The sequence below is a fragment of the Cydia amplana genome, chromosome 5 (genome assembly GCF_948474715.1).
Source record: "Cydia amplana chromosome 5, ilCydAmpl1.1, whole genome shotgun sequence".
Lineage (NCBI taxonomy): Eukaryota > Metazoa > Arthropoda > Insecta > Lepidoptera > Tortricidae > Cydia > Cydia amplana.
In genome coordinates, this window is record NC_086073.1 from 8,647,569 (window position 1) to 8,662,955 (window position 15,387).

A 15,387-nucleotide genomic window follows, 5' to 3' on the forward strand; every position below is an offset into this window, starting at 1 on the left:
GATGGAGTGGAAGGTGGTTTCCGTATAAAAAAATCCATTAAGAACCCAGCTATTTGTGAAAGCGAGAAAGAGATTAGTTGGTTAGACCAAAGCAATGGGACCAAACTCACGGTCCGGTATATGCGTCTACTAGCACTATTGTCTGTGGCGCAATCAATAACTAAAAAAAAAACTATGTAATGTAGTCTAGTCTATGATCCATGTCCGCGGTCCGCGATGTTTGCCGGTTGTCGTGTGCTAATAATGTAAAAAACTGAAATGATGGCGTGTAAATAGTTGAATAGTGATTAAAAACAATTGCTTGTATCATGGCCTCTTCAATGGATGAGTGTGTGTTGGATTTTGATATTGAACTCCTCCATCAATCAAGTAAATATGAACTGGTAAGTTAGGTTATGATCAAAATATTGTCTAACACAATCCATTAAATAATTAAGCATTTTAAATGAATATCCTATACTTAATATGTTTAGAAATAGGTCAAATCATAACTGTGTATTAAATGACGAGCTTTAAGTCTCGTTTGGCTAGTTTAATGCTTGATTTCTAGTTGGCGGCAAACATTGTATTACTCTGTTCAGTAATGTCCATTATTTCATTATATATGAATTTAGAATATTCATGTGTGTTGAGTTCATGCTTGATAAAACCGGACATAAATCAGACGTTGTTCTGAAACCTATCGGAAATTTCACAAATGTGTGCCCTGATGTCAAACACAGACCTGACAGACCACATTTACCATGGCGTCGGGTGACAAGAGGGCTGGCTCCTACTTGGCGCAACGCATTGGCATTGCCGTCCAGCGCGGCAATGCCACCAGCCTTTCTGGGCACCCTGCCACAAGGCACGGAGCTGGAGCCAGTTTTTAGGGTTCCGTAGCCAAATGGCAAAAAACGGAACCCTTATGGATTCGTCATGTCTGTCTGTCTGTCTGTCTGTCCGTCCGTCTGTCCGTCTGTCTGTCCGTCCGTATGTCACAGCCACTTTTTTCCGAAACTATAAGAACTATAATGTTGAAACTTGGTAAGTAGATGTATTCTGTGAACCACATTAAGATTTTCACACTAAAATAGAAAAAAACAATTAATTTTGGGGGTTCCCCATACTTATAACTGAAACTCAAAAATTTTTTTTTCATCAAACCCATACGTGTGGGGTATCTATGGATAGGTCTTCAAAAATGATATTGAGGTTTCTAATATCATTTTTTTCTAAACTGAATAGTTTGCGCGAGAGACACTTCCAAAGTGGTAAAATGTGTGTCCCCCCCCCTGTAACTTCTAAAATAAGAGAATGATAAAACTAAAAAAAATATATGATGTACATTACCATGTAAACTTCCACCGAAAATTGGTTTGAACGAGATAGTAGTTTTATATAGTTAGTTTTTTTTAATACGTCATAAATCGCCTAAATACGGAACCCTTCATGGGCGAGTCCGACTCGCACTTGGCCGCTTTTTTATTTATAATTTAAGTTATTGTTATTGTAGTTAGTTGTAGTTTTTTTAATTTTAGTTTATAATTTTTTGCATATATTACTTACTTGTTTACTTATTTAATAAACCTATTTACCATGTAAAAGACCAACCTTTCAATTCAATATTGGTTAACACTACACACCAATGTTCATACATACCAATCCACCACCATCACATACCACTTCTTGATACATACCAATGTTCTTTATTTTTTTCAGGAAAAGGCGTTACAAACAGTACGGGTCCTTAAAACCAAAATAACCCGGACAAGGTGAGCACTATTTATTTTGTTTGGGGAATCAACTTTTGTTTGTCACTCAATGCCATGGTTATGGTCTTTGGGGTCACTTTTAAAACTCTAGTTTTATGGTAATAAAAAATATCTAATCATAATTTTTATGGTAATCATCACGTAATCATAAGCAGAATGGGATGGGATGGAAACTTTGCTACTATTGCACTAAAGTCTACAACTCTGGAAGACATTCTCGAAGATATTATGTTCGGCAGTGGATGTACAAATTACAAAAAAAAATTTGTTATACGTAACCTCTATTGTCCATTTCAGTGATGTCCTTAAAAAGTATTACGCAAAAGTAGCAGAATGTAAACAACTAGAAGAGCTTGCCCTTGCAGCAAAGGAGGACTATCAGCATGCTTGTATGGAAAACCTGACATTTAGAGAGCAGAGTGCTGGATTGGAAGAGGTAATAAATTCAACTATTATCAGAACAAATTTTAATAAAACTCATGAGATTATGTCTGATTATGAGCTCATTTATTAAGCAAAAGGTAACTAGCTGTCTGTTGTTACTGTACTGTACTGCCACAACAATGGTAGCTAGTATTATTTATCCCTACTAATATTATAAAAGCTAAACTAATTCTGTCTGTCTGTTAACTCGTCACACTTAAACCTTCAATTTAGATTAAATTTGGTATGGAGATAGTTTGAGACGCAACGGTAGAATAGTTTTTATCAATCATCATTATCATCAATCCATGCCATCAAAGTTATGGGGGAAGCTAGTATAACATAATCATTAAAATCAACCCAGTATTAATTTAACTGTGTTTTCAGTTCTGTAATTCACTTCAACTAAAGTCTATTTGTTTATTCGGTAGACTAAAATTACATTTCATAGTATGAGATGACACATGATGTTCATACTATGAAATGTCATTTTAGTCTACCGAATAAAAAATTTTACTTTAATTTATCATTAAGATAAGGTATAACATGTTTTATTTTTATTTACAGGAAATCAAAAGAATAAATGAAGCACATAAAATATTAGGAGATAAATACAATATGGTGCTTAACCAATATGAGGGAATACAATCACATTCAAAACAATTGGAAGTAAGTTTGAAAAGTACCATTTCGAACTGTAAAACTTTGCAAAAAAATTTCTAAATTGGTTAATTTATATTGTTTTGCAGTATAATAAATATTTTTCTTTTATTTATTTATTTAAGTATCATGGAAGGGTCCCTTGAGTCCCACAGATGCAATATCTCAACAATGACAATCAAAAATTTAATACCTCACCTCCTTAAAATCTTAATGAGCTATGATATTAAAATATACAACTGTATGTAGTGTATGTATGTACTTATAAATAACTGAAGCTTACCAAAGGAAAGTTTATTTTTCACAAGATAGTTAAAAAATGTTTACTGCAGGCACGACACACCAGTTATCTAGTGATTATTATATATAACCTATTATGTTTTTAGCTTCTTGTTAAGGAAAACGAAACTACAATTGAATCCTTTACGATTGAAAAAAAACTAGAGAAGTCAACTTCAAAAGAATCAGAGAAAAAATGTGCAGCTCTTCAAAAAGAATTAGATTATCTGAAAAGAAATATCTGCCGTGTGAAACACGTCGTCCTGGGAAAGAGTAAGTTAAAAATAATTTTCTGTGTATAATTTTTCATTCCTCACCTTTCTATAGTTTTAACAAAATACTTGACATTATATTCCAACATATATAAGTAGATTATTGTACATTGTCGTGCAATAGGTACATTAGGTGCTTCTATATTACATTATTTAATTGCGTGTATCTTAACTTTTAAATAAATATTTAAATGTTTACAGAAAAAGTTACAAAGAAAATTAAATTATTTTTGAATAAATATGGAAACATAGATGGCGACAACGAAAATGATAGGGAGAACAGTTCTGATGAGGATACTTTTGAAGATTGCCTTTCACCTTTGGGTGCTGAGCTTGATAATGTAAGTAATTATTAATTTCACTACTACTCTAAAGCCTTTTGGGGCCTATAAAGCGTTTAAATAGGGTGTAAACAGGATCGTACTAAAAGTCTAAACTGAATTTTGAATGTGAATTTTCAGGTTCTGGGATCGCCAGCAGGAAACAAGGATAAAACTGCACTCAAACTTCAAAAAAACAATATCAATGAAGGTAAAGTTCTATTTAGATATTAGCAAAGCAAATTATCAATATATGTATATTATAGTGAATAAAAAAAATATAGTGCTCTCAATTACTCAAACTCAATATTTTTTATCATTTCAGAAAATACGAATACGGAAGATGATTCTGAAAGTAGTACCGGAGTTGTCAGTTCAGATACTGGCCGAGGTTCGTCGTTAGCGTGTAGCTTAGCCGGCTCAATACTGAGTCCAGAGTATTTCATTAATCATAGCCCTTCAAGTGGGGAAATCGTAGCTAGTAAAAATAAAATGGTTATCAGTATTGCCACAAGCCCTATTTTAACACGAGAGGTCAATAGTATCGCAACGAGTCCAATCATTTTTAAAGATATCCTCTCTAAAGAAATGGAGACTGAAGATTCTGAACTATCAAATAAAGAAAGTTTGCACAATAAAGCTAAATCCCACCACAGCCCACCTGTTATGATTGACAGAGTAGTTAGTCCCATATTTGTAACTCAGTATGATATGTCAACAAGCACAGACAAAAATACAACTTGCGTGACCGGTATCAGTCCACTCAGGCGAAGTCGAAGAATAACTGACCGTAATTTAAATTCTATCAACGATCCTAACACTCAGGAGAAAGTGCACCTGGATATAAACAACATTAACGATTTCGATGACGAGAGTAGCGACGGAGAAATTCAGATGATATTCGATAAAATGCGGTTCAATCAGAACTTAATAACGCCCCTTCCCACCACACCGGCTAAATCTCGCACAGAAGTGGCATTGAATATCGCCACACAAACCGTCCTACACACGGCCGGCGTGTGCCCGGACGCGGTCAAACTTAAGGAAGACAACGCCGCCCTGAAGACCACAGTAGATAAACTGGCCCAGCAAGTGACGAGCATGAACGATACATTTATTAAATGTTTCCTGTCAATTCTCAACGCGAACACTACGAATACCGAAGCGCAAAAAATCTTACGAGATAAGTGTTCGCAGGAAGAGAACGGAATAAATCTGTTCCAAAATCTCGAACCTGAAGCTCTCATCGTCGAAAACAAGGAGGAAACGATAGATAAATCCGACGTGATCAAAAGGAAGGCCGGGTTCAAGGGTAAAATATCAAAAATGAAAGAACTGTTCGACGACCCGCCTCCGAGCCCTTGTGATGTTATCGCAAAAGAACCACCGATGACGTTGTCGTCCCGCTCGCCGTCCCCCGCGTCGCCGCCACCGCTCCGGTCACCATCCCTGTCTCCAGCACCGGTGGACGCCGATGAAAACACTTCAAACATCAGTGATCAGCAAAATATTAGCTTCAAATCCAAGGAGAACTTGCAATTTGAAGATCCTCTGTCGAACGAGGGGTCCTTATCGGGTGAGGCGTCGTCGGACCGGGAGATGTACGAACATGAGATTGTTGTCGAGTTGGCCCCGGATTCGAACGAGAGTGACAGAAGTAGCCTGCATGCTATACTAATGGAGCAGCAGCGATCTCCTCCCGAAGAGAAACCTATCAAAAAAACGCCGAAGAAGAGGTTGACAAAAATAGAAAAACTCCGAAAGAACATGGCGCCTAGGAGCAAGATAATGAGGGAATTGTTGCCGGAAAGAAAAACTAGACAAAAGTTACGTATCCAGCCGAAGCGCTTGACGGCAAATAAACAGAGGGTTCTGGCCGACTCCGTTTCCCCCAATAATGATAAAACCGCTTATGAAAAAGCTTGTAAAGTTATGGCCGAATTGAAGTCTAAAGAAAAAGTAGTAAAGAAGAAGTCTCCTTCTGTTGCCATTCCAAAAAAGAATACTCATAAATCTATACAGATTGAAAAGTTGCCGTCCCCGGTTATTGAAAATAACGTGGAAATTCATAGGCATGATCAAAGTCTTACCCATGAAAAGCTTTTACCGGTATCTCCAAATAAATTACCTGAAGAGGATTGTTCTATCAAAACTCGTATGAACCCTGATTGCACTAAACAAGGTAATAAAAATAAACACACTTTGATAACTCCATCAAAACCTATTGAAACTTTAAAATGCGCTGCTGTAGGAAAGGATGCATCCTTACCAGGACTTCCAACACGCAAGCAAAGTAAAAGCGAGAGTGAACAAGACTGCATTTCGGAAGTGACGCATTTTAATACAAATCATTTGAAATCTCCAGCTCTTAAAAGGTACGGCAAAAATGTAGTCGCCAATAAAAGTGAAACTAATAACAATAATACACAAATTCAAAGCTTTGTAAAGCATGATAATCCCATTATGTTGGAGGATGAGAACGCAAATACTGAGGCCGTGCAACCCGACAGCCGAAAACGGCTTAAGCGCCCGGCGTGTGATAAACCAGATATTGTTCCGAAAAGAATCTTACGAAGTTCATCAATTCAATGCGAGAATGAAGATATGAATCCTGAAAATGTACCTGACCAGAAAATACAAACTAAAATACGAAGTGAACTTGCTAAAGATATTATTAGTTATGATGATCTGGACCTATTTAACAACAGTGACGTTGACAAACCGGCTAAATCTGACCAACCAATGCCAGATGTTAGTGGTGCTTCAGCAAAACAGTCAGAAAATAAAAAGCCTGGGATTTTATGCACTTTCATAGATAAATATGGCAGAAAAAGCATGAAACATGCTCCCAAAATTCCAGGTAAGTTTAAAATGCTAGGGGTTTGTGCTGGAATATGACGAATGACGATCCTTTTCAATATATTTTTAGTGTTCCGTACAAAACTTTGTTCACTTATGGGATCACTTCGGTTTTGCAAATCGGTTAAATGTGTTTTTTAAATCTATGTGCCTTTCTAACTTTCCTTGTTTTGTTTTTAGATAATACCATCAGTGCAATTTGTAAAGAATTAGAAGACGGCGTTGCGCACATACAGAAACTCCCTCCTCAAGATTCAAAACAGGCAATGGACCAGTTGGTCAAGGACTTAAAAACCAAACAGGCAGATCATTTTATATCTGGGCTTATAAACTTCTTGAAGGAGCCTGCAAGAAAAATGGAGTCGTATAATAAAATTAACGTTCCACCCGCACCACCTATGACCAAAGTTGAGCAAATACTCATATATGTTGTGGCACAACTTAAACTTAACTGGCCCAATTTCAACGTAGTGGAAAGCATACTGAGCTTCATTGAATACACGCTATTCATGTTGAATCGGACACCCGAATTTGACGTTATTGAAACTTTGTCACATTTTTATGCTGTTCTATGTAGATATAATAAGGATAGAAACCGACTGAGGCTATTTGTAATGGACGCCATGTATTGTCTTCAGTACAAAGCTGTGCCGCTTATAAAACAGTGCATGGATGTGTGGATGCACATTTTACCGTTGGCGCATTTGGGACTGGGTATGATTATTTTTACTTATTGTCATATGTAATATTGTGTCATGACTTTATTTATGTAAGATAAAATCCTATTGCTTCGCACCTTCAATCCTATTTCAACAAGAGATTACAAAAAGGTTCTCCATTGGAAGTTTATCATATTACTGTACCGTAAGTAGGTATTTGTTTATTGGCTTTAATAAATATATTTGTTGTCTTTTTGCAGCTAAAAATCCCCTGGTCCAATGTCTTGTCTACCTACTGCACTTCTACAAATGCGAAGATAAATTCAATAGAGTGCAAGAAATTAGAAATATACTCCATAGGAAGTATTTCTACGAAGTTTCAGAGTGGAATGAACCTGGCATTCTTGAGATGATCCGAAACTCTATTCTGGAATTGAGAGGTATTATTATACTACTGACTTTACATCCGCAAATCATAAAATTACGGACAATGTATGGTATCAACTAATCATGTAATAAAAGAGAAATAATAATTAACTTTTACTTTTTTTTTTCAGACATTTCAGGTGAGAAGAAAATCATAAGAATGTCTCTCATAATCATTGCAAAGAGGAATGGCGCACAATGGTGTCAAAAGCACATCATTAAAAACATGCTGCTGCCGATAATAGAGCAAGCCAGTGTACCTGAGAGAATCAAGCAGTTCTGCGTGGCTTTGCTGGGACCATTGCTAAAGCCGTTCCCTATGGAAATGAAAGTTAATTGTGAGATTGTCATGAACCAGCTGTTTGATATTTTGGACCGTAATCGTAAGTATTAATTGTTAATTTAACAATAAAAGCACCGCGAAATCACGTAAGCAACAAATAAGCTAGTCAGAATAAATTATGTTTGCAAAGACTAAAATTGGAATGACCAAAGTGTGGAAGTGTGACCATAAATGCAATTTTTTGTAAATCATGGCGCTTACTCTGACCTTCCAGTCTTTGTCACGACAAAGTCGATGCAGAGTTAGCTTTGTCCGACTATATGAATTCTCCTTCTATTTCATAGGTTTATCCGTTCAGTAATCCTTTATACTTACCTACCGCTTCTTCTGACGCTTCCGAAAAATAATAGTAACTAGAAAGTAAATTTGAATTTTATTTATATTCTGTTAGATTGCTATCCATCCGGCCGGTCTAACCAAGCTGACAATCGCTATCGCTTCGACAACGAAACGCTTTGTGTCTCTCTATTAGTGCGACAGTGACAGTTGAGTTTCGATCGCTACGGAGCGTAAGCAATTGGCATGTTGGCTACGCGGCTTGGATCCGTATCCCGAGTCGTTTCCCACCATCCAACATTGTAAATAATACGCTCAAATTATAATATAACGTTTATTTTTTTTCATCCCCAGCTTCGCCACAAATGGAGGAATCGGTTTTCACAAGCTTAATATTCATGAGTCGACATAACCTATACCGGGTGATCAGAGCATTGCTTTGCTGGACTCCAGAGAGTATCTCACCGGAATTTGAGGAGCTACTGAGGAACTTTGTTAGAGAAAGGCCAGTGAAGTCGTGGAGGCAAGTTGTATCGAAAATATTTATTCACAACTAAACAATTCAACTTGTGTGGATGTGCGGGGACAAAGGTGAAAATGATTTTAAGTGAAAGACAATATTTTAATTTCTTATAACTTTGACTATTTTATGTAAGTCAAGTTAAGCTAAGCAAATATTAATTATTAAAGAAGGTTGCCCAAAGTACCAGAGTACTGCAACCGAATTAAGTACCTAAGTATATTATGTAAGAAACTAAGCTTAGCTTAAGGAGCTTGAGTCATGTAAATAGTATCTTTAATTACACTACATCTGTGATCGAGTAAGATTTAATTTCGTCTACTTCATTTTCGAAGTACCTAAAATTTAATAAATGGTAATAAAATAATATAAAACTACCTAAATATCTTTTATTCTATTTCACTAAACTTTATATGGACATTTATGATCATGATGAATAAATACAATCTTTTTCTTGTCACGCGTTGCCATGGTTACGTTCTCCTGGGTCACTCCTAAAACTATGATTTTATGGTTTTTAATTTAAACAAATATACATTTATTGTGCTAGTTAGGGCTTATATGGGTGCCATATCATTATCACCAAACCAACCTCTCCTGCAAGTCAGAACACCTGCTGTACAACGGCCGAGGCTTTTGGCACCTTGAGATAAGGAGATCGGACTGCAGTTGCCTCCATTAAAAATTACCATTCCAAAATATGCAAACTTCGAGAAAGGATGAACATATGATAATTACTTTATTTGTGGAATTCTTTAGCCTGGGGGAGGAAGGATGTGACTTGAAATAATGACCAAAAAGATAAAAAAACAGTGTTGGTTGTGAAAATATTGTATCTATTGCTTAAAACACATGACTAATGATTATATCATCACAAGAAAATACCTATTCTTTTTTCTTCAATTTAAATGATCGGAATAAAAGCTTTATAAAATTATAACCGTAATAATTTATAATAAATATCCTTAAGAACAAAATGCGATAGGTATGCGCTAAAAGTACGATTAAAAATTAGTTTTATACTTTTTGATTTCTACCATAATCACGTGAATATTGACCAATTGCGTTCTGGCATTAGGCGTCAGTAGTTTAACAAATTTATTATAGTACTGTACAAAATTTGTCAGAGCCATTTGCAGTAACCCGGATCCCGTCACTAGGTTAGGGAACGACACAAGCACCTCTCTGTGTATTTCTTCCAGGCTTTGCTTCCAGCTGGCGCTGAATGAAGCTACTAGTGATATACTCTTCTTCTCCATAGCCAGTAGTTCAGACTTCTTATCGTTTTCGAGGAGAACCTCCCCTTCTTTCACGAACTGCATCATTCCTCCAAAATGTGGGCTCAGTATCTCTTCCACATACTCTGCGCTTCTGGCCTGCAGTTGATCTCTGAAGTTCTCCGCTTCTTTGGTGTTATCTCGTGTTCTTTCCATTAAGATACTCAATATCATGTCATAGTTGTTTATCAAGAAAATTAATTGGTGGATACGTTGGGAGAATTCAGCTGCCATTTTAAGCAAGAAACAGTTGACTTCGTCTTGCAGATTCAAAAGCAAGTTACTGAGATCCTCCGAGGGGAACTGTTCGCTTAAACTCAGCATCGCTGCCGAGAACTCCGCGTATCTACGAGTGATCTGAAACCAATAACGTTTGGTGGTTATTCGTTAACAAGGTAAATGACTCTCAGGTTTGTAGTTTTGTACTTCAACCTAGTGGGTTCGAACCTCAACTAGTTTGAACCAATGAGTTTCCTGAAACTAGCCTTTAGCTTGTTAGATGTTTTCCTCAATTACACGTACTGCCGATTTTTATTGTAAAATAACTATTTTTTAAATTTTGGTGGAATAGGTATTTTTGCAAAACCGTCTTACGCCTTTATAAGCAATCGGTTTTTTTTTCTTATTTAACGTAGGTACAATAAAGTGAAATAAAAAGTCTTACATAATGAGGTCCCAGCTCCTTGTTAGACAGCTTTGCTGGATCACACTCTCGAACGCTCTGGATGTTTAGTTTCAAAACAAAGTCCAATCTTGGCCACAGTATACTGTGCAGAGAATCCCAGTAGCTGAAAGAAGGCAATGACAAGTCAAGGTATTATATACGACACGGACAAAGTGCCAAAATATGTAGGTACACAGGTATAAACAAATATGTACAGGTATATATAAATATGTAGGAAAAAGGTCGTGTATTCTATATTTTTCGCACTTTGACTGTACACTTGTTCAGTTTTAATGAAAAATATTCTAGTTTGGACAAATCAACATTTGTGTCGAGACGTGCGCTGGCAACGCTATATAAGTTCCCCATAAACATGCACATTTTTGAGTACATAAATATACATAGTAGTCAGTATTTAAGGTTAATTATTTTAATAATGTTGGTAAAAAGTCTTGGCTGCCAAGGTTCTGTTCGCGCAGGAGGTTCGAGAAATCGTAGGAGACCCCGCTTGCTCCACACGGCCTCACGGTGCCGTACAACCTCCCCCTTCCTCAGACCAGTGCGAACTAAGGTGTATTCAGGTAATTCCAGTACTTATGTCATTTTCCGAAAATCAGCCTTATTTCATCGCATTAGAGTCGAGAGTCGGAATTACCTTACGCGGTTATGTGTTATCAGGTTATCACACTGCTGCGGATCCGCACGAAGCTGGTGTGTAAGCGAGACAGCGCTATGCAGACGCATTCAAATGGGTCTTCATATTGGGCGTTGAAAAATGTACCTAATAGAGTTAAACCAACATAAGTTGGCAGCGATTTTGATAGATCCGACTGTGTATTTAAACGTCAAACATCTATGAAATTATGAAGTATAAATAACATTTGCACAGTCTGGCCTGGCCGCTGCCAACTTAGCTTGGTTTAACTCTAGCAGGAGTTTGCTATTACCTGTCCAGAGCCGCCACAGCTCTCTTGTGGCACATCCACCGGTATCTATTGATGAGCTGGATGCACAAAAACAGTGCCAGGCAGTCATAACATTCTAGGACGTAGTTTTCAACGTTTTTCTGTGAGATTAAGATTAAACACCCAATCAATGCATACATTAGGTAATAACTAGCTAAAACTTAATAAACAAATACAAGCCGTCTAACTAAGCTAACTTTGCACCATCTTGTACAGAGAATTACAGAAATTCGACATTTGATGTACATTTTTCAGTTAGAATGTCTAATTTTAGGTTTTTATATTATTTATTGTCAAATTGTCAACTTAGTTAACCAAAACCACCGTCACACTTAGCACCAACCCTATATATTTATTCTTACCACAAGTAAAGACAGGGTTTTCCCTAGTATCCTGTCAAAAAGTTCCTGGGCATGGCTCCCTTTCACATGGAAGAACTCTGTCGTGAACAGGTACTCTCTGCAGCTGTTGTCCACCAAGGCGTATTGGAGACTTCGGAATAATGCTTCGTATGAATACTAAAACAGTAAAGTTAAAATAAAGAACAGAATATATACCAAATATCTCCGGTTTGGAATAGTTTGATGATTTTAATTCATATAATTAACTACAAACTGAACATTGAGTCATGCTTAAAGTTAAAATACTATTTTTATTATAGTTTAGTTTTATTCATCTCATAAATAAAATAGAAAATGATTAGGATTAAAATCATATTGTCAGTAATTATAAAACTAGAAGTAATAATGGTGTATAAATTTGTTTACTTTCTCTATAAATATTGGCTGAGGTCGTTTCAGGATTTATTTCTATACCTTTGTCTTCTGTTGCACATGAGGGACTATGATTGGAGCCTCTAATTGCTGAGCCAGTACGTCTCCACGGTTGCCAATGGTGAATATAGTGCTTTTGTTTTTTAAGTTTGACTTCTGAAAGAAACTTCCTTTCACACCATCTTCAATTCCCATTAGGTCATCCTTAGTCGGCGCTTCCTCATACTTAAGCTTGTCCAGTCTAGATGCATATGATTTAAAATATGAGTAGTATACTTTACTCAAGGTGTCTATGTACTCATTGCATATTTCTTGAGCAACATTTCTTTCATTGGCTAATATAAACTCAAAGAAAAACTTATACTTTAACATAGCATTCTGAGGTATCTGATAATTAGCCATTGGTTTACGAAATTTATAAATCTGCTCTAATATGTATGTTCTTATTTTGGCCACAGCCTTTATTTTAAGTTTTTCCAGTACATCTTTTACATCGTGGCAGGCTTTGGTTTCCTTAAAATCCTCTTCTTTGACAAAATTGAGTTTTTGGCTTAAAATTGCTAACTGGATCAGGAATTCCTTATCCAAAACTGGTACATTGTTTATGCCACTGAAAAGGGTAACATCACATTGTGCTAATATAACATTTGTGTGAAGTAGTAGAGTTAGACCAAGATAAGTCTGCAACAATCTTGATAGCACACACAGTGCAATTGACCGTAGTTATGCAGAAAACAACCAACTCAATTTTTTTATCAATGCAGAAAGCGACCAAAGCCACCGAGTTAGGGTGTATGTCACTTTGACAAAAATAAAAAGTTGGTTGCTTTCTACAGAACTACGGTCAATTGTTATTTATGTCCTAATTTTGCACTATCTTGGTCTAACTGTAGTAGGTTATAATTATAAAATAATATTTTTAATTGATTAATAATTAAATTTGTTAATGCATAATTGCTTATACTAACATGTATATGGCAATGTAAAATTTAAACTGTTTGTATCAGACTTTTATACTTACAAGATAAGTGTTTCAGAAACAGCCATATCTTCAATGAATGATGATAGTGGCCCTTTTAGGACCTGTCTGTTAGACAGTTGGACAGACATGCTGACAGAGCGCTTTTGTAAACTGATGATTTCATTACTAATACTTCCCAAGTCATTCTGTAACCAAAATAAAAGATACAATTTAAATTTATAGTAAGTACATAATTGACATTTTCAGTGCCAAACAACTCATTTTCAATACAAAATTAACTCATCTAGCGGGTTCTTAGCAGTGAATGTGTTAATTTCTACCATTTATAGGAGTAATAAAGCAATCCCTTTAATTCATAGACTGCTATAGATATAGCAAAGGCTATCATGTTTTGTGTAACCTTGGCTGTCTGGTTAATTAAAGGTCTAACACATTATAATTTGTAACTAGTAAACAGACAAAGAATCTATTGCACTTAAATGTAAAATGTTAGTTAGTACTTGATAAGGAAATAGAGAAAACCTTTATTTTGTGTTAATGTTAACAAAGTTTAAAGCATTTATGGTACATACTTGGAACACCATGAGCATACTTTCCATGCGCGCTAGTATACCATCACACTCCTCGATCTGGTTGTGTAGCGAACTGATGTTTCCACTTTCTTTCAAGTAGTCTGCCACTGAGTTTTTCTCTGCCTCCTTTATACCTTTGTCAACTTGTAGCGCATATTCTCTGAGATCTGTGCCATTGTTAAGAACTTCTTGAATCTCAAAGTCTTCTAAGTTCTTATCCAGTACATCCTTCATATGGTTTGTTTCAGACATAGTGAATTTAATGAATGTAAGGCGTGTTATTCTTTTAATACAAACTTCGATTTAAAAGGGCATAATAATGTAATTTTGTAAATGTTCTAAGGGCTTTACTTTAGATGTGACTTAATTGTATTGCACTTTATACATCATTATTTAGTAATATAATTAATAACACAACGGTGTAAACGTATGACTCTACGTTAGCTGTAAAATGACATTTTATTTTATTAAAATAATCTGTCACTGTCATTCATTCACTGAACGACACTTGACATGTACGGTCCGAAATGTACTTTACTTGAGCATATTTTTTCTTAAAAAAATATATATATAACTATAGCTGGTCAACCAAACCTTGTCAGTAAAAAAAGGCGCGAAATTCAAATTTTCTATGGGAAGTATCCCTTCGCGCCTACATTTTTCAAATTTGCCGCCTTTTTCTACTGTCATGATCTGGTTGACCAAGTATATTATATACTGGGTCAACCAAATCATGACAGTAAATAGGAACAAAAAAACTATACTTATCCTTTTCTTTTGGGTGCTAGTACTAGTGTTAGACAAAGATAGTATGATTCTCTCTATGTTTGAAATCAAACAGACCTTTGACACACTATAAATTCAATTTGTATTCCGCGACCTTGGTGCGGTCAAAATAGGTATCTCTTTTTCACTCTAAAGTTGCGTCCTTAACGAATGTACGGCGATCACCTTACACACTATCGATCCGTGCCCCGCACCGCACCAATGTCACGGTGCAGTGCGGTAGTCTGTTACGGCTTTGAGAACTTCGCTTTGCTTCGCTTCGCTTCGCTTGCTCGTTCGATTAAAGCCACACCTACCCTCAGATAAAGCCCCCAAAGTTAGTGTTGAGAGCGCCTTGGGCTTACGGATTACTACATTTACTACTGTTTTTGTTAATTTACCTATTGCCACATCGACAAGTAGATACCTACCTAAGTACCAAAAATAAATTTAGGAACGAGCAACGAGTTCCCAATGAAACAAGTGGAATTTAGCCCTAGTGCCTATAATCGCTAAAACTTTCTAAAACAAAATAATTATATTTAAGTTCTGACTATGATGGATACTTACCTATATAAGGTTAGCAGTTACCTAGGAT

At 36.1% G+C, this 15,387-nt stretch overlaps 2 protein-coding genes across 2 annotated transcripts; one reads left to right on the forward strand and one right to left on the reverse strand.

The window, feature by feature from the left end:
* The first annotated feature begins 195 nt into the window (after positions 1-195).
* Positions 196-9,168, forward strand: LOC134648014 (uncharacterized). Its single transcript, XM_063502448.1, has 12 exons — positions 196-383; positions 1,702-1,754; positions 2,052-2,190; positions 2,745-2,846; positions 3,224-3,389; positions 3,590-3,729; positions 3,850-3,919; positions 4,034-6,568; positions 6,748-7,281; positions 7,487-7,666; positions 7,784-8,035; positions 8,626-9,168. Exons 1-12 carry the CDS (start codon positions 309-311, stop codon positions 8,826-8,828), a joined length of 4,449 nt encoding a protein of 1,482 aa, XP_063358518.1. The 5' UTR covers positions 196-308; the 3' UTR covers positions 8,829-9,168.
* Positions 9,169-9,608: 440 nt separating this feature from the next.
* On the reverse strand, positions 9,609-14,472 carry LOC134647928 (vacuolar protein sorting-associated protein 52 homolog). The gene is made up of 7 exons (XM_063502306.1): positions 14,025-14,472; positions 13,492-13,637; positions 12,513-13,080; positions 12,060-12,215; positions 11,680-11,798; positions 10,733-10,856; positions 9,609-10,425 (listed from the first exon to the last, which is right to left on the reverse strand). Exons 1-7 carry the CDS (start codon positions 14,274-14,276, stop codon positions 9,796-9,798), a joined length of 1,995 nt encoding a protein of 664 aa, XP_063358376.1. The 5' UTR covers positions 14,277-14,472; the 3' UTR covers positions 9,609-9,795.
* Positions 14,473-15,387: the final 915 nt, after the last annotated feature.

Bases quoted from the DNA above. Each gene is read 5' to 3' on its own strand.
- LOC134648014 (XM_063502448.1), top strand. From the start codon at position 309: ATGGCCTCTTCAATGGATGAGTGTGTGTTGGATTTTGATATTGAACTC. The intron at 1,755-2,051 runs GTGAGCACTATT...TGTCCATTTCAG, and splicing joins ACCAAAATAACCCGGACAAG to TGATGTCCTTAAAAAGTATT. The intron at 7,667-7,783 runs GTATTATTATAC...TTTTTTTTTCAG, and splicing joins CTCTATTCTGGAATTGAGAG to ACATTTCAGGTGAGAAGAAA.
- LOC134647928 (XM_063502306.1), bottom strand. From the start codon at position 14,276: ATGTCTGAAACAAACCATATGAAGGATGTACTGGATAAGAACTTAGAA. The intron at 12,216-12,512 runs GTATAGAAATAA...TTACTGTTTTAG, and splicing joins ATGTGCAACAGAAGACAAAG to TATTCATACGAAGCATTATT. The intron at 10,857-11,679 runs GTAATAGCAAAC...GCCTTCTTTCAG, and splicing joins GCTGTGGCGGCTCTGGACAG to CTACTGGGATTCTCTGCACA.